The sequence below is a fragment of the Stegostoma tigrinum genome, chromosome 9 (assembly GCF_030684315.1).
Source record: "Stegostoma tigrinum isolate sSteTig4 chromosome 9, sSteTig4.hap1, whole genome shotgun sequence".
NCBI classification, from domain to species: Eukaryota; Metazoa; Chordata; class Chondrichthyes; order Orectolobiformes; family Stegostomatidae; genus Stegostoma; species Stegostoma tigrinum.
This window is the reverse complement of record NC_081362.1, coordinates 36,169,716-36,193,777: the sequence shown is the minus strand read 5'-3', so window position 1 is coordinate 36,193,777 and position 24,062 is coordinate 36,169,716. Positions and strand designations below refer to the sequence as shown.

General features: G+C 41.0%; 2 protein-coding genes across 6 annotated transcripts in view; both read left to right on the top strand.

Moving 5' to 3' along the window:
* Nucleotides 1-24,062, top strand: part of arid1b (AT-rich interactive domain 1B) — a 549,279-nt gene that overhangs the window by 322,203 nt on the left and 203,014 nt on the right. For all 5 annotated transcript variants that reach the window (XM_059648487.1, XM_059648486.1, XM_059648484.1 and 2 more), the window contains exon 5: nucleotides 18,114-18,354. In XM_059648487.1, coding sequence (XP_059504470.1) covers nucleotides 18,114-18,354 — 241 coding nt within the window. The remainder of the gene's footprint in view (nucleotides 1-18,113; nucleotides 18,355-24,062) is intronic.
* Nucleotides 14,031-15,906, top strand: LOC125454716 (ras GTPase-activating protein-binding protein 1-like). The gene is given in 2 exon segments (XM_048535809.2): nucleotides 14,031-14,151; nucleotides 14,153-15,906. Coding segments are annotated over 2 exon segments (1,437 nt in total). The 5' UTR covers nucleotides 14,031-14,046; the 3' UTR covers nucleotides 15,485-15,906.

The window sequence follows — 24,062 nt, the reverse complement described above, 5'->3', positions numbered from 1 at the left end:
GGTTCTGTGGATCCTTGTGTGATTGCTGAGCCTTATCCTAGAGCTATGTCTCCAACACATTATCAATCAGATGTTTCCAGAGAGTTCTTGGCCTTCAACATGCTGGCATTCCTTTCTCTGGCTCTTTTTCTGTACTACTTCTTGCCCGTGGGTGTTCTCAAAGACTTGTGTCCCTTCAGTGAGGTGATTTCTCCAAGTTAGTTTCTTTTAAGTGGGGGTCTCGCATGTGATGACACCTATGCTGCATTTCTTAAGGGAATTCTTCAGCGAGTCTTTGCAGCACTTCCTTTGTTCTCCTGTCATTCAAGTGCTTCCTTTGGTTGGACAAAGAAAATTTGCATTGGCATTTGGAACTTGGTCATCCTAAGCATGTGGCCCACTCAGTAGAATTGGTTGCGTCTGATCATGGCCTCAAGACTTGGTCCTGTTGGCTATTTGAGGACCTTGATGTTAGTATGCCTAACTTGTGGCTGATGGGGAGAGTTGATCTCAAATAGAAATGTTTCATGTTTGGGAGGAATTATATATTATCTTAATGGAGATACAAACTGGAATTTGAGCTGGGTCAGGTTAGTAAAGGACTTGAGTCATCTTTTGGTCGAGACTGAAACTAGTTCTTCAGATTGCTTCTGCAAAGGCATTAATTGAGGCTTGAAGACTCTCTTCCAAGAGAATAGAGATTACATTGTCATCCACATACTGAAGTTCCTCGAGCAAAATTGATATAATTTCTCTTGGATTTCAACCGGTCAATGTGAAAAATTTTCTGTTTGTCCTGTAAACAACATCCACACCATTGGGACCCTTTTTCTTGATGACAAAGAATGGTGGTGATGAAATTGGAAGTAAGTGTGGTGGCAGTGACACCTCTCTGTTTCACTCCTGTCTTGACCCCAAAGGTTCTGTCATATGACAGTGAATGAGGGCTGTAATCAGCATCTTGTCATGGAGGAGACAAAGCATTTTGATAAATTAGTGTGGACAGCAGACCTTTAACAGGATTTTCCATAGATACCACTTCCCGATTGACCTGGTCAAATCATGTAAAAGGCCATGTAGAGTGGTTGTTTTGTTTCTGGCATTTTCCTTGGAGTTGTGGAACAGTTAAAATCACATCCATTGTTCTATGGCTTGGTTGGAAGCCACACTGGCTTTCGGAAAATACTTCCTCCGAGACTGGCAGAAGATGCCTGCTGAGGGTTGAAGTGACTATCTTCCCAGTGATGGAGAGTAGGGAGATTCCTTGGTAGTTCCCACAGTCTGCTTTCTTGAAGAGTGTGGTGATGGCAGCATCCCAATGATTGAAAGGGATTTCTTCTTTGTCTCAGATTTTCAGGAGCAGTTAGTGGAAATGATAAGCTCCTCAAATGTGCCCTTTTCGATGACTGTATCGTGGTTCAGCAGTTCTGTGAAGTGTTTTGTCTGCTGAAGGTTGATGTTTTCTCTCACTCTCAAAATAGTTCCCCTCTTTACTCTGTGCAGGTTTGAGGACAAGAATGTTGAGTCCGCTTATCGCTTTGGTAACACTGAAGAAGCATTGGTGTCATGCGCGTCTCAAAGAGTTGCAACTCCTTTGCTTTCTTAGTCCACCTTGGTTCTTGATTTCCCTGAAATTTTTTTATAACTCTATCTTTGCCATTTGATCAGTTTTCCTATGGCATGCTCATTATGTTGTTTTGCCAGATGTGGAGAGCTTTCCTGTTCTTGCCAATGAGGTCTTGGATGATGCGGGCATTCTCGGTGAACCAGCCTTACTCTTTCCTGGTCTTGTAGCCAATTGTTTCTTCACAGCATGAGATGATGGTTGTCTTGAGCTCGGTTCAGATTTCCTCCACACCATCAAAATGAATGTTCTAGATTTTAGGGAAGGCATTCTTGGAAGTTTACAAGTGTGCTTGGTTCTTAAAGCTGCTCAACACTGCACTTTATTCTGAACAGTTTGTTCTTCAGCTGCTTCTGGTGCATTTGATAGACATTGAGGAGCAGATAGTCTTGTGGTCTGTTGAACAGTCGTCTTCACTGATTGTTGCTTCGGTAATGAGGACATTCTTTTGGTCTCTGGATCAAATGAAGAAACATTGGTTAGTGCTTGTGGATGTCTCCAAGACCTTGAACTTATCTTTTTGGTATAAAGATGTGTAGGTGATGGTCAGCTGGTGTTTTATGCACTTGATAAGCAGGAGAATCCCTTTGGGACTGCAATTTCCCAAATCCTTTTTTCCAATGGTTCTTTGGCAAAGTTGGGAGTCCTTTCCACTGAAGTCCCAAAGGAGGATCATTTATTTCCCTTAGAGATGTTGGTGAGTATTGTGTCCAAGGTGAAGTAGAAACCTTCTCTGACTCATCGAGGGCAGCAAACGCTGGGGTGTGGGCGCTCGCGGCTATGGCTCGTTGATTCTTGGCAATTTGTAGACAGAGCCATGAGGCAATCGTTGCCAACTGGGAGCTATGAGAGTTGCTTGACAAGTTTGTCCTTGCTGGCATATCCAGTTTCATCGTCCTGAATTGATCCTCTAGTTTTCCTGTCCAGAAGAAGTGTTTAGAGAGGATGGTTAAAAAGATGTTTGGTGCAGTTGCCTTCATTACTCAGTCCTTTAAGTATAGGAGTTGAGACATTATGTTAAGGCCATACAGGACATTGGTGAGGCCTTTTCTGAAATACCGTGTCCAGTTCTGCCTGCTCAGTTGTAGGAAGGATTTTATCAAGCCGGAGAGGGTTGAGAAGAGATTTACCAGGATGTTGATGGGTGTAGCAGGTTTGAGTTTAAGGAGAGGCTGGGGCTTTTTTCACAGGAGCATAGGAGGTTGAGAGAAAATCTGATGGAAGTTTATAAAATAATGAGAGGTATGGTTAGATTTGATGGCAGTTCTCTTTTCCCTAAGATGGAGAATTTCAAGATTTAGGGATGTATTTTTAAGGTGAGACGAGAGAAACTTAGAAAAGACATGAGCCAAATGTTTTACACAGAGGGTGGTTCGCATGTGGAATGAATTTCCTGATGATGTGGTGGATGCAGGTACAATTATGTTTAAAAGATATTCGAATGTATGTATGAATAGAAGAGATTTGGAGGGATATGGGCCAGGAGCAGGCAGGTGGGACGAGTTTAGGATTATGTTCGGCTTGGACTGAAGAGTCTGTTTCCATGCTGTATGACTCTATAATCATTACCTTCTTGCTTCAGCTGCTCTTTGATATCATTGCCCTGTAGGAGCCTCAGTGTTGAAGGGCATTTCTTCATTCCAGACAATTGTTTTACATTTGTTATTTCCAACATTTAAGTAGCCGTGTCCTTTTGGACCTGTGAGAACAGGATAAGCAACAGCATAACAAGGTATGGAGCTGGATGAACACAGCAGGCCAAGCAGCATCAGAGGAGCAGGAAAGCTGACGTTTCTGGCCTAGACTCTTCTTCAGAAAATTTGGCCTGCTGTGTTCATCCAGCTCTATGCCTTGTTATCTCAGATTCTCCAGCATCTGCAGTTCCAACTAGCTCATAAGCAACAGCATGTTTTCTTAATAACTAATGAGCTTGAAAGAATGCTTACTGAAAGACACAGGGTCAAATCTTACACACTAAAAAATTCAGACATGAGAATCATTTTCAAGATACAACCCTGTACAATTTTGTAGCAGGGATTTAGGTACAATCTTACAGTGGGTATCCAATTAAGAACTGGTTTCCAAGACTGCAGTCGAATTAGGAATGGAGGCTTCTAGCTGTTGAAGTGAGGGGTCACTATAGGGTCACACATGTGAGGGAAGCCAGCAGCCTTGTTTATGGCTCCACTGGAATGCAGTTGCCTTGACTGGAAACAAAGGGAGCAACATGAGGTAAGAGGAATCAGGTTGAAATTCATTCATAGAATCCCCACAGTGTTGAAACAGGCCTTTCAGCCCAACAAGCCCACACTGAAACTTAGAGCATCCCACCCAGACCCATCCCCCTGTAACCTACCTAATGTACACATCCTTGAACACACTACAGGTAATTTAGCATGGCCAATCCACCTAGCCTGCGCATCTTTGGATTGTGGAAGGAAGTCTGAGTACCTGGAGGAAACCCACGCAGACGTGGGGAGAATGTGCAAACTCCACACAGATATCACCTTAGGGTGGAATCGAACCTGGGTCCCTGGTGCTGTAAGGCAGCAGTGCTAACCACTGACCCACCGTGCCACCCACTGAAGACCCTGCAAACGTATTTTATGGACCTCATGATACAGTGCAGGAGCAAACGTTAGGATGACTGCTGACCATCAGCATGTAAAATTCAATGATAAACAGATAGCCGGAGTTCTCAGCCACTTGATATCTGTGCACGTCCTGTGAGCTGCTGCGGTCTGCCCCTTGCAGGATTGCACTACTCTGCACAAAGATTGGTATTACTGGATAAAATCCTTAAGGGATTACCTTCACAACCACTTAAGTGATTTCCCACTATTACTGGCTGTGCTTTTGCCATTGCTCTGAAGCCACCTCTCATAAAAGATCGTACAATCCTGTGTGATCCAGTAAAAGGCCTTCAGTAACCTTCATAATCTCTACCATCTGAAGGATGGCAGATGTATGGAAACAGCTGTATCTGCAAGTTTTTCACCATTCCTTGCATGATCCTAACCGGAAATGCTTTGTGTTTTCGCCATGGCTGGGCTAATACCTGGGGCACCGTTTTTAACACCATTGTGGCTATACCTCAGTTACAAACAACAGCATTTCAAGAACGAGATAACAAGATGTGAAGCTTGATGAACACAGAAGGCCAGGCATCACCAGAGGAACAGGAAAGCTGACGTTTTGGGTCTGGACCCTTCTAGACCTGAAACAACAACTTTCTTGCTCCTCTGATGCTGCCTGGCCTGCTGTGTTCATCCAGCTCCACACCTTGTTATATCAGCATTTCAAGAACATTCCTTCACTGTTGCTGAGTCAAATTCCTGGAAACCCCTCTGTAATGGCATTGTAGGTCTGCCTCCAGAACATGAACTGCCATGGTTCAAGGAGGCAGCTCATCCCCACCTCCCCAGGACAAATAGGGATAAACAAATACTGAACAAAAGCAATGTTGCTGGAAAAGCTTACCAGGTCTACTGAGTTTTTCCAACAACTTTTTTTTGTTCCTGATTTACAGCATCCGCAGTTCTTTTGGATTTTATAGGCAAAGACTGGCCCAGCCAGCAAGGCCCACGTCCTATAAATGAATTAAAACCAATTTAATTACTAGAACATAGAACATAGAACAGTACAGCACAGAACAGGCCCTTCAGCCCACAATGTTGTGCTGACCATTGATCCTCATGTATGCACCCTCAAATTTCTGTGACCATATGCATGTCCAGCAATCTCTTAAATGACCCCAATGACCTTGCTTCCACAACTGCTGCTGGCAACGCATTCCATGCTCTCACAACTTTCTGTGTAAAGAACCCGCCTCTGACATCCCCTCTATACTTTCCACCAACCAGCTTAAAACTATGACCCCTCGTGCTAGCCATTTCTGCCCTGGGAAATAGTCTCTGGCTATCAACTCTATCTATGCCTCTCATTATCTTGTATACCGCAATTAGGTCCCCTCTCCTCCTCCTTTTCTCCAATGAAAAGAGCCCGAGCTCAGTCAATCTCTCTTCATAAGATAAGCCCTCCAGTCCAGGCAGCATCCTGGTAAACCTCCTCTAAACCCTCTCCAAAGCATCCACATCTTTCCTATAATAGGGCGACCAGAACTGGACGCAGTATTCCAAGTGCGGTCTAACCAAAGTTTTATAGAGCTGCAACAAGATCTCACGACTCTTAAACTCAATCCCCCTGTTAATGAAAGCCAGAACACCATATGCTTTCTTAACGTCCCTGTCCACTTGGGTGGCCATTTTAAGGGATCTATGTATCTGCACACCAAGATCCCTCTGTTCCTCCACACTGCCAAGAATCCTATCCTTAATCCTGTACTCAGCTTTCAAATTTGACCTTCCAAAATGCATCACCTGGAATGTTTGGAATTCTCTACAGGAGAGTTCGGTGCAGATTAGATCACTGAATGTATATGCAGAGGAAGTAGATTTTTAAAAAATATCAAGAAGTTGAGGGCTATGGGGAGCCGGCACTAAAGAGGTGGTGAGACTGGGGCAGAGGAGGACAGTGGCAGAATGGACTTGAAGGATGAATGTTCTACTCATGCTTTGTCTTGTGTACTTGTTTTGTGCAATGCAAAGCAATGCCAACGCCCTAAGAAACAATAATTTAAGGCTCTCCCAGTACAATGGTTTGACATTTTCCTGCACTGCAGAGTCCAGGGATTGTTGAGTAATTTCTGGAATTCAAATGTGAGCAGCACTCGGCATCAGTTTCCTCTACCTGCTCTGTGTTATCTAAGCATGATGTGTTAGCCATTGTGGACTCGTGGTTCTGTGACGACTGGATAGGGTTCTGATTATTGAGGAGTGCATGACATTCGAGAATAGGCCCTCCAATAAGTAAGAGGGAAACTGAGAGACAAATATGTATGGAGATCTCAGATATATATATAGGCATAATAAGGTTGCAATAATGGGGATTTTAATTTTCCAAACATTGTCTGGGGCTCCCGTAGTGTTTAAGGTTTAGGCGGTGAAGAATTTGTGGAATGTGTTCAAGAAAGGTTTTTTTGGTCAATATGTGGATGCTCCATCTAGAGAAGGAGCAACATTAGACCTTTTGGGCAGAAAGGCAGGGCGGGTGTTTGAAGCAAAAGTGGGATAACACTTTGGGTTGAGCGATGTTATTTCTGTTAGTTTCATAATCGTTATGAAAAAAGATAAGCCTTGCATAAAATGTAAAAGTTTTTAATTGAAGTAAGACAAGTTTTAACGGTATGAGACAAGAACTTCCAAAAGTTGATTGGTGTACGTTATTCACATTCAAAAGGACATCTGACAGGTGGGAGGCATTCGAGAGCGTGATATCGAGAGTTCAGAGGCATTACGTTCTTCCTCCACAGATGCTGCCAGACCTTGGTTCAGTTGAATCTCTTAAGATAAAATGTGTAGGGGCATCCTTAAGAAAGAAATCAGGAAGACAAAGAGAGGAAATGAGATAGCATTGGCAGATCAGGTTAGGGATAATTCAAATACATTCTATACATTCTACAATTACATTAAGAGCAAGGGGGTAACTAGAAAGAAGATAGGCCCACTTCAAGACCAAGGATGTTGTCTTTGTGTTGAACCCCAGGAGATTGCAGAGATACTGAATGAATATTTCGTGTCAGTTTTTACTGAGGAGAAAGAAATGGTATCTAGAGAATGCAGAGAAATAGACTTTAGTATTTTAAAAACAGTGCACAGAAGAGGAAGTTTGGGAGGTCTTAGAGGACATAAAGGTACATGAATCTCTGGGACCTGATCTAATGTATCCCAGAATGTGTGTGAGAATTACGGGAGGAAATTGTGAGACCCCTTACAGAAATATTTGCACCATCAATAACTACAGGTTAGCTACCTGAGGACTGGAAGGTGACTAATATTTTACCTTTGTTTGAAAAAGATTGTAAGGAGAAACCGGTGAACTAAAGACCTGAGAGTCTGACTTTGGTTTTGGGTAAATTGTTGGAGATGATTATAAAAGGTAGGAATTATGGACATTTAGAGAGGCAGAAATAGATCAGGGATAGTGCCAGCATGGTTTAGTGTGAAGAAAATTGTGTCTGTCAAACTTGATTTGAATTTTTTGAGGAAGTTACCAAAACTATTGATGGATGGCAAAGCAGGGAGGCATTGTTTATTTGTATTTTAGTGAGGCTCTTGACAAGGTTCTGCAGAAGAGACTAATTAGTAAAGTTAGGTCACATGGGATTCGGGTTGAGCTTGCCAATTGGATATATAATTGGCTTAACGACAGGAGACAGTGTTAGATGATGGAGGGTTTTATGAAAGGGAAATCACACTTAATCAACTTATTGATGTTGTTTATATGAGTGATGTGTGGATGAAGGGGATACTGTAGATGTTTTGTACTTGAGTTCCAGAACACATTTGATATGGTTCCATATAAAAGGTTATTGTGCAACGTAGGAACGCCTGGTAGAGAAGGTAACATACTATCATGGATTGAAAATTGGTTGATAGAAAGCATAGTAAGCAGAAATGGATCTTTTCTGATTGGCAATGACTAAACTGAGGAGTGCCAAAGCTTAGAAAGTAAATGTGCAGATTACACAAAGGTATGTTTTGAGGAGAGTACATGACATTGCAGACATAGATAGATATAGATACGTTGAGTGAGTGGACAAAAGTCTGGCACATGGAAAATAATGTGGGAGAATATGAAACTGTTCATTTTGGCAGGAAAAATAATAGTTATTTAAATACAGAACACCTGCAGAATTCCAAGGGGCGAGGTGATTAGGTGCGTGAATTACAGAAGGATAATGTAGAAACAAGTAATTAGGGTGACTAATGGAATACTATCTATTACTATGAGATGAATTGAGCAAAAAATCAAGTACCTTATGAGGAAGGCAATGGAACTGCTGTTCTGGCCAGACATGGACAATGAAATAAAAGACGGCACTAGCCAGTGCAATGTTTGTAACAAATATGAAGCTAAGCCAGCTAAAGAATCTTGTGTAACAAAAGACATCCCAGACAAACCATCATTAAAGGTTGAAGTGGACCCATTCTCTCTTGTAGGAACTGCTCACCTTGTTACGTTCATCATCTGTTCTGCCTACCAAATCTTAAATCAGCTGATGTCACTGACTACTACTGGGATTGTGGAACTCCTGAAAGCAGACTTCAGTCACTCATCACAATCATGATCAGAGATAATGGGAACTGCAGATGCTGGAGAATCCAAGATAACAAAGTGTGGGGCTGGATGAACACAGCAGGCCAAGCAGCATCTAGGAGCACAAAAGCTGATGTTTCGGGCCTGGACCCTTCATCGGAAAATGGGGATGGGGAAAGGATTCTGAAATAAATAGGGAGAGGGGGGAGGCGGACTGAAGATAGATAGAGGAGAGTATGGGTGGGGAGGTAGGGAGGGGATGGGTCAGTCCGGGGAGGACGGACAGGTCAAGGGGCGGGGTGAGGTTAGTAGGTAGGAAATGGAGGTGAGGCAGGTGCTGAGGAAGGTGATGTGGCTGTGGTACCTGCTTTGCTTTAGGACACGGTCGAGCAGTTTCAAGGCCGAAGAGACCACAAGAGAGGTACAGTGGGAGAGAGATCCCCTGAGGTTGGTCTGGAGGGAGGAGGGTAACTTCTTCAGGTTAGGCATCCTAGAAGAGGCTTCGCAGTGAGGTTAAAATAGTGATCCCAGCCCCACACTTTGTTATCTTGGATTCTCCAGCATCTGCAGTTCCCATTATCTCTGATCATGATTGTGATGAGTGACAATAGCTTTCAAGAAAAGAATTCAGTCACTGATAGAAAATAAAGAATTTGAACATCCACATCATCTCCCCACTATCCCCATTCAAATGAAAAACTGCAGTGAAAATTACCAAAGAGACCTCAAAGAAATTAAGGAAACCCAGCACAGATTTGTATAACACAATCTTTGAGTGGCAAAATGCACCTAATGAATACATGAAAAGTAGTCCAGCCCATTGACTAATGTCATGCTACATACAAATTTATTCTTCCAATATTGAGAAAACTACTCAGCCAGAAATGGTATTAGGCATGAGTAATAAATGAAGGTGAAATGACACATAGCCACATTATGCTTTGATATGAAGGGGGCGGCACGGTGGCTCAGTGGTTAGCACTGCAGCCTCTCACAGCACCAGGGACCCGGGTTCAAATCCAGCCTTGGGCAATTGTCTGGAGTTTGCACCTTCTCCCCGTGTCTGCGTGGGTTTCCTCCAGGTGCTCCGGTTTCCTCGCACAGCCCAAAGACGTGCAGGTTAGGTGGATTGGCCATGTTAAATTGCCCATAGTGTTCAGGGGTGTGTGGGTTATAGGGGGATGAGTTTGGGTGGGATGCTCCAAAGGGCGGTGTGGACTTGTTGGGCTGAAGGGCTTGTTTCCACACTGTAGGGAATCTAATCTAAAACAAACTGCGAAATCATTCCAAGAGCTGAGTTTTGCAGAACCAGCCGGAACGCGAAAGTTCAGTTCTCTCAATAAAAGTCAACACGCATGGCGTCTTGGGGCCTGTGTAAAACAGTTTTCACCTCATTTATACATTAGTGAACTAGAATGACCTGGCATATATGTATAACCAGAGAATCTGTTACTTCAATATAGACGACAAATCGGGGAGGGGAAAAGATCTTTTCACCTAGATAATACACAAAATCCGTCAGCCCCAGAGGTCTACTGTTCCCCAGCAATTGAAATCAATCAGCAACAGCAGTTACCATGGCAACAGTTTTCACCATTGAAATAAAACTCCCCAGAGAAGGAACTTCCCCTAAGAAAAAGGAGACATGAGAGGATCAACAACGGCATTGTGCACATGTTCCATTAAGACATCTATACATTCTAAAGACTATGTATGCAATGCATAGGCAGAAACTGATGAAAATAGAACTACCTAGATCTAATGCAATCTTTTGTTAATGAATGATAATTGTCTTTGTGATTATGCATGTTGTGTAATTTGTAATTGCAAATAGCAAATCATGTAGTATTTTGGACTTAATTCATGGAAAAGGAGTAGTTAAGAGAAATGCAGTTGTTTTTGGTGTACCAGCTGTTCTCTGTAATCATTGTGACCTCTCATGGCTATAAGTCCTTTCATGTGCAATTTGTGATGTGCCATTTGTGCACAGCGTTTGTAATAAGGACCATATGAACAAATATTTTTCCAAAAAAAAACAAGCAAACCAAGTGTAAGATAAATGCTTTATTCTTCCAGCATTTGAAACAAGACTTAGGCATTATTGGGTGGTGTTATGGAATAAAATGTTACGAAATTATGATATTGTCTACAGAAAGCAGAAGTTGAGTGGTAAATTTAAATAGGAACAGGAGTAGGTCAAATATCTTCTCAAGCATGCTCTACCAATCAATTACATTATAGTTGGTCTATAATCTTAATTCTATCTGCCTTTGTTCCGTATTCCTTAATATAATTGCCTAACTAAAATGTACTAATCTCAGTTTTAAAATTTTTCAAATGACCAGTTTCAACAACTTTTCTGGAAGAGTATCTTAACGTTTTCATTATTTGAAGAAGTGATTTTTGACATCAACCCAAAGCAGCCTGATTTTGATTTTAAAGCTGTGTCCTTTGATTTTGTTCCTCATCATGGAAAATGGCTTTCTTTTGGTTACCCTGTCAAATCTTGCGACCCTGTTAAACCCCTCAATTTGATCAAACCCACACTTAAATGCAGAGGGGAATGCAACTAGTCCATATAATTTAATTCTTCTAGCCCAAAATATTTTTGGCAAATCTACTTTGCACCTGCTTTAACGCCAGTATGTTACCTCCGGGGGTGTGTACTTAGAATTGATTGCAATTCTTTCAGTGGAAACTTAAGCATAGATCTCCACAGTCAAAACTACTTTCTCACCCTTCATATTGCACCACCTGCCTTGAAATAAATTTCAACAATCGACCAGCCTTTTGAATTGGTTTTAATCTGACCATGAGCTTTAAATTTCTGTAGTTGAATTCTGTTCTTTCACAGTTTCTAGTTGTTCACCACCATCGAGAAAATATTCTGATGTATCCTTGATGACCCTACACAAAGCTTCAGCTTTATCTATTCCTTTTCATGTATCAATTTCACACTGATTTTCTGCTTTAATTTAACTTATTTACTGTGCTATATCCGTAGTATTATTAGCAAACTTTGTCATTTATAAACAGTGTAAAAAGTTGAAGTCACAGAATGGACTTCTCTGAATCTCCAATTAATTTGAATACATAGCAAATAACTTCCATTTCTGTCTTCTCCCTCGTAACCATTTCCCTGCCGAAGGAAGTGTCTGTGGATATGTCAAGTATCAACATCACACAAGACACTACTAACAAAAGTTAGTTGCACAGAACTGAAGTTAACTGCAGTGTTTTCTTAGAACACAGAACTGTACAGCACAGCAACGGGCCCATCAGCCCATGATGTGCCACACGTTTTTTTGGTGTCATGTTTGCCACAACATCGTGGACCGAAGGACCCATTCCTGTGCTGTACACCTCTATGTTATAAGCAAACACTGCAGTTAACTCCAATCCCATGCAACTAACTTTTGTTAGTAATCTATTGTGCGATGTTGGTATTTCATATATGCATAGATGCTTCCTTATCTCTCTTGTTACCTCTGCAAAAAAAATCAATATGTTTGTATGAACACACATTAGCTTTTGCTAAATTCCTGCTGGTGCTCTCAGTATTTCACTCCTGTTGTGGTGCTTAGTCACTCTGTACTGAGTTACAAATTTTAGTGACTTTACAGTAACAAACTGTACACTGACTAACCTAGAATTTCCAAAAAACATTCTCAATTTGCAGTCACAGGAAAAGAAAATACAGTATGGTGACAGGCAATGATAACAATTGTACCAATAAAACGCCAATTATTTTAAGTCTTATTGCATGCTTTTTGTAGAGTAATAGTGTCTTGGACATTGAGCTTCCAACATCCAATTGTTTTAGCAACCTCTTGCAAAAAAATACCTTTTGAGAACGCCCTTGAGAGTGAGCTGCTTCACTTTAAACAGAAATTGACTATGTTAGTTTGCCAGGTATACACTACCAATAGCAACATTTTTAGTGTTTCTAATCTTCTCATAATTTTCAATGTGACTTTAAGAAAACAAGTATGAAATAAGATTGTACAACCCCCAGCCAGTTTATTCATTAAAAATTGTTCTTCTTGATCTTATCCTGTAAAATGAGCTAAAATCGATGACATCTCCTTGCCATTTCACCCCCATTCTTCAGTTTTCACGTCATGAACCAGTAACTTTCCTATTACACTGCATATTGAGTTGCAGGATATATATAGCTTAAATTTAGTATATAAAGTAACAGGAAAAGCAGAAATGTAAATAGATTTGGGATTTGGAGAAGGGTGAAATGTGCTCAGTGACAATGAAGTTCATATTTTTTGGATTGGCTGAATAGGAATTAAGTACAGAATATAATATCTTGTGCTGCAGGTATAACTTTTAAAATGTGGTCTACATACGACTTAAAGTATAGCGATCATCGGTGGTTACTTACTTTACATGCGTAAAAGAAATAGCTTCCTTTTGTGTATCACCATAAAGTCCCAAAGATTTTCTGAGCCTTTTACATCAAATAGATTTCTTCCGAAGTGTAGGTGCCGTTAAGTTCATAAACATTGTTGTTTAAAGCGTTGGCCTCAGCAAATGAGTAACAAATCGATCTGGATAACCTGATAATCTGGTTTTGATGTGTTGGTTTGAGGGTAAAGAATAAATGTTTTGCTCATCTTCACATGGTTCCAAGCAATACTCCCTCATAATTTTTGTTCCTATTACGGAGACCTTCAACTTGTGCAAATGGGGCCTCTCAATGGCCGTGCACCTTACAGGGAACATTGGTACTAAGTATTCCTTTACATCCATGTGAATAGTTCAGTGTCTTATCCAAAAAGACAACCTCCAAGAATTTCTCTGCATAACACTAAAATGATTTCTCAAATTTTTATTATTATGTCCTTGAACCTACAAACCAGTATTAGGGTACCCAGCAAACGAACCAAGGTGATACTTAATGTGTTTCCTAATTGGTGCACGCAGGAGTGAAGTTTGTAAAGTTTCTTTTCCAGATACTATTTGATTCTGAGAAGTTTGCATTTTCAGTGCGTTTTTTTTAATGTGAGGAGTATGACTGGTAAGGCAGATAAACTTAGACCATGGGTTAATACATACTGTTATGATGTTGTAGATATTGCGGAAACTTATTCGAGAAGAGTGAAGTCTTTGGGGATTCAGACACCGAGCCACCGAACGTGCTGGTGGCGCAGGCCCTGCCCCCTTACCGACCTCCCCATTGGCTTGGCGGGTGGATCCCCCCACCCCCATTGATGGTCAGTGCTGTCAATCAGATTTTCCTTCTCTGCCCAGTAGCAATTCTCAGTTGACCAAAGATGGTGATGGAAAAGCCAAGTCCCCTGCTTGTAGGGCGGGAATTTGTGAGGCAGTATTACATACTGTTGAACCAGGCCCCTGATTATTTACACAGGTTTTATGGAAAAAAATTCTTCATATGTTCATGGTGGTTTGATTTCAAATGGAGATCCAGCAGAAGCAGTATATGGACAAGCGGAAATCCATAAGAAAATTATGTGTCTTCAGTTCCGTGACTGCTACACAAAAATCAAGCATGTGGATGCTCATGCTACATTGAATGATGGAGTAGTAGTACAGGTCATGGGTGAGCTGTCAAAGAACAGACAGCCAATGAGACGCTTCATGCAAACGTTTGTTCTAGCTCTGGAGGGTTCTGTTGCAAACAAGTTTTATGCCCACAATGATATTTTCCGCTATCAAGATAAAGTCTTCGGGGATTCAGACACCGAGCCTCCAGAAGAGTCCGAGGAAGAAGTAGAGGAACCTGAAGAGCGTCAGCCATCACCAGAAGCTGTGCAAGATGATAGTGGAGTTTACTATGATCCAGCTGTGAGTAATGGATCGGAGGAACCTTTAGAAGAACACATTGTTGCATCAGAACCAGAACCAGAGCCACCTGTGGAGGGGGTAAAGCCCGAGTCTGTGCTGGAGGAGAAAGTTGCTGAGGATCCTGTCGTAAAATCTCCATCCCCACCACCTGCAGATCCAGCACCTGTTGTAGCTGAAGATTCCAGGACATTCTCCTGGGCTTCAGTAACCAGCAAGAACCTTCCCCCTAGTGGCATTGTCCCTACCACTGGAATTCCACCTCATGTTGTCAAAGCACCAACGCCACAGCCCTGACCTGAGACTAAACCAGAAATACAGATTCCACCGCCAAGGCCTCGTGATCAGCGCATTAGGGAACGGCAGGGTGTGCCACCTCGGGGCCCCAGACAAGGTCGGAGTGAAAATGAACCAGGGGATACGGAAACACGACGCACAATCCGATACCCAGACAGTCATCGGTTATTTGTCGGGAACCTGCCTCATGATGTTGATGAAACGGAGCTGAAAGAATTTTTCACAGGATACGGCAATGTGGTGGAACTCCGCATTAACACCAAGAGTAGTGGTGGAAAGCTGCCCAACTTTGGATTTGTGGTTTTTGATGATCCAGAGCCAGTTCAGAAGATCCTACGCAGCAAGCCCATTAAGTTCAGAGGAGAGCTCCGACTAAATGTGGAGGAGAAGAAAACACGGCCTATTCACGAAGGTGAACGTCAGGGCGATGACCGCCGAGAAAATAGACCAAGAGGACCTGGTGGACCCCGTGGTGGGCTTGGCGGTGGAATGATGCGTGATCGGGAGGGTTGGGTTGGTCTGTCCAGAGGAGGACTTGTGCAGAAGCCAGGACCAGGAGCTGGAAGAGGAGGTGGACAAGGAGAGCCTCGGTTCACAGGGCCACGCCACTGAAAGTACCCTCACTGGCTATTGGTGTGAGCTGATGGTACAGATGTTCTCTCTCATGCTCTTGTGATTCAGCTTTTTTTTTGAATGTGATTTCGACCTGTACAGATTATCATTTTTTCAGTACGGAAAATGGCCTTTTCTTTTGTTCTCGACTTGTGTAGTAGTCGTCGTCCCACGAAACATCCTGTCTGAAATGTTTATTTGTTTAAGGAAAACGGTTTTTAAAACCAGAATTTTGATTTGAAGACAGATTCTGACTCCAGTGGATTGGAGTGACTAACAGCTATAAACTGGATTTTAGTACCTGCTGCCTCCCAGCTGCTCCAGGAACGTGTTGACCCTTGACATTTGGTGCAGATTTTTAAAATTGGAAACCAGGTTGCTTTTTGTTTTGCACAGACATCCATCTTCGGAAAAACTTGTAATGTAGCACTCAGCAATTTTTTAAAGCGACTAGACTGGCAGCTTAACATACTGGGACTTAGGTGTTACAGGTTTGATAGAGAGAGATGTAAAAAAGGTTTACTGCGGGAGAACACATTGAAGGACTCATGCAGCAGGATCGTATGGTTTCATACAAGAGAGATTTAACATGAAAACAGTATTCAGCCTTCAACCACGACTGGCAGCAGATTGTGTTGTTCCAGTGTACAGTTTGCTAATTTAAAATAATGCATTGGGGCATTCTGCAAAATGTGAGTGAAGATGTAAATGCTGAGCTGGAACTTGAAGTTTCTGCTTAAATGTGTTGTGTGTTTAGGGGTCAGTAGTATTTTGGGAGAAAAGTAATTCTGTTCAGCCAAAACATTTAATTCTCAGAAATGCTTTGCTTTTACCGGTGGCACAATGGCTCAGCAGTTGATAGTGCCTCACAGCGCCAGGAACCTGGGTTCGATTCCATCATCTGGCAACTGTCTGTGTGGAGTTTGCACATTCTCCCTGTGTCTGAATGGGTTTCCTCCCACAGTCCAAAGATAGGCAGGTTAGGTGGATCGGCCTTGCTAGATTGCCGTTAGTGTTCAGGGATGTGTAGATTAGGTGGGTTATAAGGGGTAGGCCTAGGTGAAATGTCTGAGGATCAGTATGGACTAGTTGGGCTGAAGGGCTTGTTTCCACACTGTAGGGATTCTGTGATGAATGATTTATACCGCAGGTGACCTATGAAGTTTTATTGGTAGAAATATGAAGCAAATGCCAGGAAAAAGTTAAATCTGTGGAGGTGTGCAATACTAATCGTAGATTCTTGATTGCCCCCAATGAAAATTGGTAGAGCCATGTGCATCACACAAATCAACTTTTTTAAAAAGGTGACTAAGACCAATAATCATAGAGAATAAGTTGAAACTTTGTATTTGTTTTAGTCATGCTAATTCATTTCAATGTGATAGGTTTCATAGCTGGATAACACAGAGGGAGAAACAGCTTATTTGAATGAGTTGCCATAGATTTCTGATGAAATTCATAAAGAATATGCATTGTGTCCTGTCATTCTAGCATCCCTGCAGGGGGTTAGCAAAATAATAGCTGCTGATATGACTCAAAGAAAAGCAGAAATCTGATTTATAGAGACATCTCAAGTTGCAGTCATCATTGTAACACTCCCTGTATTAGTCAACAGATCCTATTCCATCTCAAGTCAGAGATACTACTATATTGTTTAATACTCTAGTTATAAAAGTCATTTGCAGGTCAAAGGATCTTGAAATGCTTTGTCTGTATTAGGCATTAGAATATTCAATACTGTTACTTGACAAAAGTATTGAAAACACAAGGAATGATCATGAAAGTTGCCTGTTAACATTTATTGTTTCAATGACTTATCTAGCTTATCTTATACGTTGCAGGACTGGGACATGTACCCAGCGCACTGATCATTGCACTATCTGTTTTGCAAAAATATGTGGAAACTTAACATATGGCCAATCAGTAAATAAAATTGAGAATTTTAACTAGAATTGTGTTTGTTCCGCAAGTGTGGCCTTTTGCAACTGCTATTGCAGTTGACTTCTTGCATTGTGCTCACAGGCAATGATTGCATTCCAGTACAGATTAAAATGTTTCATTGGATACAAACATTAATATCCTCACAGGTCAGCCATTGGTTTTATGACTTTGTGGTGATGTTCTATCTAAATAATGTCATCAAGTTTGAGAATTAGTTAAGTAGTTATGGAATGAAACGTGATTCTACATTCGTTTTAATATTCATGTACTCTTCCAAAGATAGCTATTGTGTACTGTATGATTTATGGGTTACAATTGGGCCCAAGACTAAACAGAGGTTCAAATCAGTCAGGCAGTTTTTAAAAAAGAAAAATCTGTGCTGATGCTTTCACTGACTTTACTTTGCAGATCAAACATAATGATAGCAAAGTCACAAGTACAATCATCAAGAACAAGATTGTTATCATTGAGAAACTGCAAATCATTTAATCTGCTTTTGAATGGAAATAAATTCAAGAGCTCAATTTTTTGGTAAAGGACCTAGCACTTACTATAGCCATTTAAAAAGTCACAAGTCTCATAAATATTAACTGACCATGCCGTTTCATATTTTCTGTTGGATTATTGATGTTCTTGCATTGTGCTGTTGTCTAAATATGCACCTAATTCTGACTTTTTGTTTTGCTAGGATTTATCTGGATCCATTGATGATTTACCAACAGGGACAGAAGGTACACTAAGTTCTGGAGTTAGTGCTTCAGGATCCTCAAGTGGCCAAGGAGAACAGAGTAATCCTGCACAATCACCCTTCTCCCCTCATGCTTCTCCTCACCTGTCTGGTATCCAGGGCCCCTCCCCCTCTCCTGTTGGTTCTCCTGTTGGAAGTAATCAGTCCAGGTCTGGACCCCTGTCCCCAGCAGGTGTATCAGGTAATTCTGTGTTTTGTTTTGGGTAAATGTTCAAGGTTCATTGAATATTACTGTGCAAAAGCAGAACATTTGGCCTAGGAAGCTTCCGTATTGTTGTTGTTTTTATGCTCTATCTTGTCTAATCTGTCACTCACACTTGCTCTTTTACTTCTTTTCTACATACACCTGCCTAAATTCTTTTTCGAAATATATCTGGCTGTTTTATTAAAAGTTTCATTCAATAAAAATTGTGCAGTGTTTTATTCTGCTTAGGAATATTTTTACACTTCTTAAGTTCTAATTCTGAATCTTAAGTTTGTGCCAGTTAGTCACCAGTTTACCAATTGGGAGATAAGCAGAAAGTTCAAGTCTGGAGTCATCCATGGTGCAAGGATTTTAAAGAGGAGTCATATTGGTCTTGTCATATCAACTTTTTTTTTCTCTGTCTCAGAAGCTGGATAGCCTGAGTTTTTCAACCATTTTCTGTTTTAATACCAATCATTGGAAATATTATATCACACTTAACTTTTCAGTCATCTGTTGGTCTACTTGTTAATCTGTTCAGCTGTCGTTAAAAAAAATTCTCAATGCTGTCTTTTTGACTCGATCATTCAGGTAACATTCTAGTTGCTGTACTTTTTCTCTTGCTTTTGCATCTTACTTATAGTGGGATGTCCAAAATAACATACAGGCTCTTCTTGCGAACAGGTTCGTAAGTACAGAAAATGCTCGTATGTTGATTCTTTAAAATTATACACTGGCATGAGATTGCATTCGTAAGTCCGAGCGTATGTTAAGTTGGATGTTCATAAATTGGAGACCCCCTATACCATACTCGAACTGTTGTGTGAGCGATTTAAGTTTAACACTAACTCTTTCCTTTTGTATTCTGTTCGCTCATAGGATTTTATTTGTTTCCCTCCAATCATACCTGTTTATCCTGCCAGTTTAATGATCTATACAGGAAAGATCAGCTCTTTTATTGTGTTTTCTTTGCTTAGGCTTACTTCCATAATGTATTGTTATGATACAGGCAGCAGGCCAAATCAAATCACCCTCCCTATCTATAGACTCTCAGACAGACAGACACCGTTAGGGACTATTTAAAAAAAGATGTAATTTTCCTGTTCAGTGGTTTCGTAATGGGTACCAGACTTTCACAAATCCTTGGTTAATGGAGATGTTCACGGGCAAGTAAACTGTCGGCTTGCTTGACTTCTGAACTCACTGATTCACACAAACAGTTTCAACAGATTACTGGATGCTTCTACGTATGCCTTGTAGACTGGGGATCTTTCCCCAGAACTTGCATTAATTTGATAACTGGATATAAACTAGAAAGCAACCAAAACTGTTCAGACCTTTATAGCCGCATTGTCTTCTGACCAAAACAAAGGGAGATGATAACCTAAGGTAACAAGGTGTAGAGCTGGATGAACACAGCAGGCCAAGCAGCATCAGAGGAGCAGGAAAGCTGACATTTCAGGCCTAGAAATGCCAACCTTCTTGCTCCTCTGAAGCTGCTTGGTTTGCTATGTTCATCCAGCTCTACACCTTGTTATCTCAGATTCTGCAGTTCCTACTATCTCTGAGGCAATAACCTATTGTATTATCTTTAGATTGTTGATCAGGAGAGCTAGGTAATGTTCTGAGGACCCAAGTTTGAATCCTGCCATGGCAGATGCTGGAATTTGAATTCAGCGACCATCTGGAATTAGAGTCTGATGATGACATGGAACTACTGTAGATTGTAAGGAAAACCTCAGCTGGTTTACTAATGCCCTTTAGTGAAGAGAACTGCCCTCCTCATTTATTCTGGCCTACATGTGACTGTAGGTTCACAGTAATATGGTTGATTCTTGACATATGTCTTGGGTAGTTAGGGATAGACAAAGGCTCAGCAAGTGATGTCCAATCCTGTGAATGAATATAAAGTAAACCCAAACCAAATCAGTTCACACTGTGTGAAGCTGGATGAACACAGCAGGCCAAGCAGCATCTCAGGAGCACAAAAGCTGACGTTTCGGGCCTAGACCCTTCATCAGAGAGCATCAGTTCACACTGTTGTTTTTCTCTTTTGAACATTCTCTGTGATTGGCCAAATAGCACTGTTCTGCATTGATTGATCCATTCGGTGTCTAACCAGCTGCCAGTCTCTGACCAATTTGGCGCTGAGAAGTCTGTTGTGTTCTGGGAGTAACAATCAACCTATAATTATCTTTCTAGCCGGTTCCCATAAACAAACATCAGGTTTTTTTTGTTTTCTCTTCCTTTCCAAAACATGCTGGTGCTCGAAGGTTAAAGTTCAGCTTCAGCTTTCAGTTCCCAATGAAGCATGGGAAAAACAAAATGAAGAAGGTCTCAACAGTTTCATTCAATTTTAGATGTCTGTTTTTAGAGCTCTTGGTTTTTATGCTATAATGCCTTTTAAAGTAGGCCTGAGGCGTTGCCAGAAATGTCAGTGATCTAATTATTGCCCTGTAAAACCGCATACTGTGTTTTAAGGCATAAATCTTTTCTAGAACCTAGAACCTACAACCTACAAATTAATTGTAAAATCTCAAAACTGTATGCCTCACCATTTATACGAAATCATGTCATTTCTAAAATAGTTATTTTCTTAGCAATGAAAATATTAACACAAATGCTACTTATTGTTTTTAGTATTTATTGTAACATTTTAACTAAACAAAATTGTCTGGAAACTCTGAGGATCTTAATATCTGTGTACTTTTTAGATGTCAATTGATTCAAAGCCGAAGACCTAAATCCAAACTATAAGCATTCTGTTTTTGTTTTGTCTTAACTTTGAAATCCTTTGTCATCTTTTCTTTTCAAAGATTTATGCGTTGTTTTGTGCCCGATTATCTCTTCCCTGAATACCTTCCATTAATCTCTTACTATTTGTCTAGCCTTTTCAAAGCTGTCTGGACAAGATCCCTTCTTAAATCAATGCAATTAAGTTTCCCTCCTTGAGCATTTTGCATTCAATTTTTCTGGCCTCTTTCCGTAATTACTCTAAGACAAGCTATGTTGCAGCCGTTGTTGACTAAATGGTGGTGTAACACATTCCATCAGATCTGCATCATTTCCCAGGACCAGATTCAAAACTATTTCCTTCCTTGTTTGATGAGAAACATGTTGGTTGAGAAGGTTTTCCTGTCGACATTAGACATTTCTCCCCTGTACCATTAATGATATAATGTTTTCCAGACACTGTTAGGATGATTAAAGTCTCCTAATGCTGTATTCCTGTTACACGCCTTTGTCAAAAATCTGGTCAGCTATCTCCTTTTCATTATAACAACTTGCCAGCAGAGTAACAGCTTCCTCAGCTCTCAAGCCAAACATATTCAGTCTTGGAATCATCCAGCATATCCTTTTTTTTTTGCGAACCATAACAATATATTTAATTAATATAGTCTTGACTTTATCCTCTCTTTGCTTCTCTATTCATCTTGAATGTTTGATAACTAAGAATTCCCTATTTCCCAGCAAGTTGCTCCTATAAACACAGCTACTCAGGAGATATTAAATGTTCAGGAGTTTCTGCAAAGAACAAAGTCAGCATGCAATGAGTTCAAACTTGCCTACTATTGCAATCAATCTGCTAAACTCTAAATCGCTGAGACCCCAATCACTCAAAGTTTTATTATAGCTTGAAAAAAGATAATTTGGTCTGTTGAATCTGGGCCAGCAGTTTTAGAACATCCAGTCAGTCCAGTTTTCCCAGTCTATCCCCACAGTACTGCAGGATTATACATCTCACATGCCTGTCCAATTTTCTTTTGAAATCATTCATTGTCTCTGTTTCCACCACCCTCATACTGAGTTCCAGTTCATTATTGCTGTTATAGTGTAAAAAAGTTCTTTCTTGCATATCTTGTGCTAAACCTTAAATCTGTGTCCTCCAGTCCTTGTATTATCAACCTATCATCAGCTGTTGTTTGTCTACTTTACTGAAAGTTGTTGTAATCTTGTGTACTTCTTTCAAATCTCCTCTCATTTTCCCTTATCCAGTGGCAAATAACCTGAGTTCCTTCAGCCTGACTTTGCAGCTAAAATCCTCCAGATCTAGAATTATTCTCGTAAATAACTTGTGCATTCTGTGACAGGCCTTCACATTGTTCCTAAAGTGCTGAACCCACTAGGGTAATTTTGATCTGCCGGAGCTTTATTAAGATTCAGCATAACGTCTCTGCTTTTGTACTATGTTTAGGAAGACCAAGATTTCATTTTCTTCTCCTCTTCCTCTCCTTGTTCCTTTTCTATCTGTCAGGATTGAGGAAGACTTGCGTCCATTCCATTCTCACAGGTATTAAGATGATTTTTAGGCCACTTAGTGGTCTGGAGATTTTGCTGCAGGCAGGGAAGAAAGTGGTGCTAAAGAGTTAGGCAGATGAGTTTTTCAGACAGTTGTGTGTTTGCATTGGCACCCTGACTTCTACATTCCTGCAAAGTCTGTCAATGTGTGTTGTGCCTTCCCAGATGCACCTTGTCCATTTTGGTCAATCACAAGCCAAAATTCCCATGAGTCATGGGTACGTTTGAACTTTTCAGGGATGCTTTCAAAACCCCTCTCAAACATTAGTGCTGTCCTCCTGAGAGTCTCCTGCAACTGAATTCCATTTAGACTGATAGCAAAATGTGATCTTGCAAAGCTAACAGCTCTTGATATGCCTTGCCACCTTAAAAGATCCATGTGCATGAACTTCTTGCATTCTGTCCATTCAAAATCTTTAAAACTATGATATTAATTTTGTATTGTCTGTCCCTTTACTTTTTGCCAACATGCATCATGCCACACTTTGCTATTAAATTCTATCTGTCAGTAGACTGCCCATTCTGTCCACCTATATGTCACGTTGCAGGCAGTTTGTATCATCCTGTCTTTGCTACACTTGCAAGTATGGTATCATTGGGCACCTTTATTCCAATAGCAGTCATTTACTGATACATCAAAAAAGCAGTGATGTAAACAATAACTGCTCGGGAAGCCCACTGCCTCTCACCCTCCTGTCTGAAAGTAACCATTTAGCACAACTGTTTGTTTTCTGTCTTTAAGATGTTAATCTCTTTAAAAACCTAGGCGCTCAGAAACCGATGTGTAAGCTCTGAGACAGATCTCTGAGAACTGATCTCAAAGAAACTGTACTGAAAAAGATAGATACTAAAATAGAGTTAACTAAAAAGAAGCTGGAATTGATGCAATTGGTGAATTGTAGTGCATCTTGCATATGGTACAATTACTACCAATGTGTGTAAACGGTGGACTAAATGAACATACGAGGTGGGAATGGGGTGCAGATAGTCATAGAGCTGTACAGCGTGGAAACACACCCTTTGGTCCAAGTCATCCATGCCGACCAGATATCTTAAGTCGACCTAATCCCATTTGCCAGCATTTGGCCCATATCCCACTAAACCTTCCTATTCACGTACCCAACCACATGCTTTTTAAATGTTGTAATTGTACCAGCCTCCACCACTACTTCTGGCAGCTCATTCCATGCACGCTCCACCCTCTGTGTGGAAAAATTGCCACTTCGGTCCCTTTTAAATCTTTTCCCTGTCATCTTAAATCTGTGCCCTCCAGTTTTGGACTCCCCTCCCCTGGGGAAAAGACCTTGGCTATTCACCCTAACCATGCCCCTCATGATATTATAAGCTTCGAGAAGGTCACCTCTCAACCTCCAGATGCTCTAAGCCTATTCAGCCTCTCCCTATAT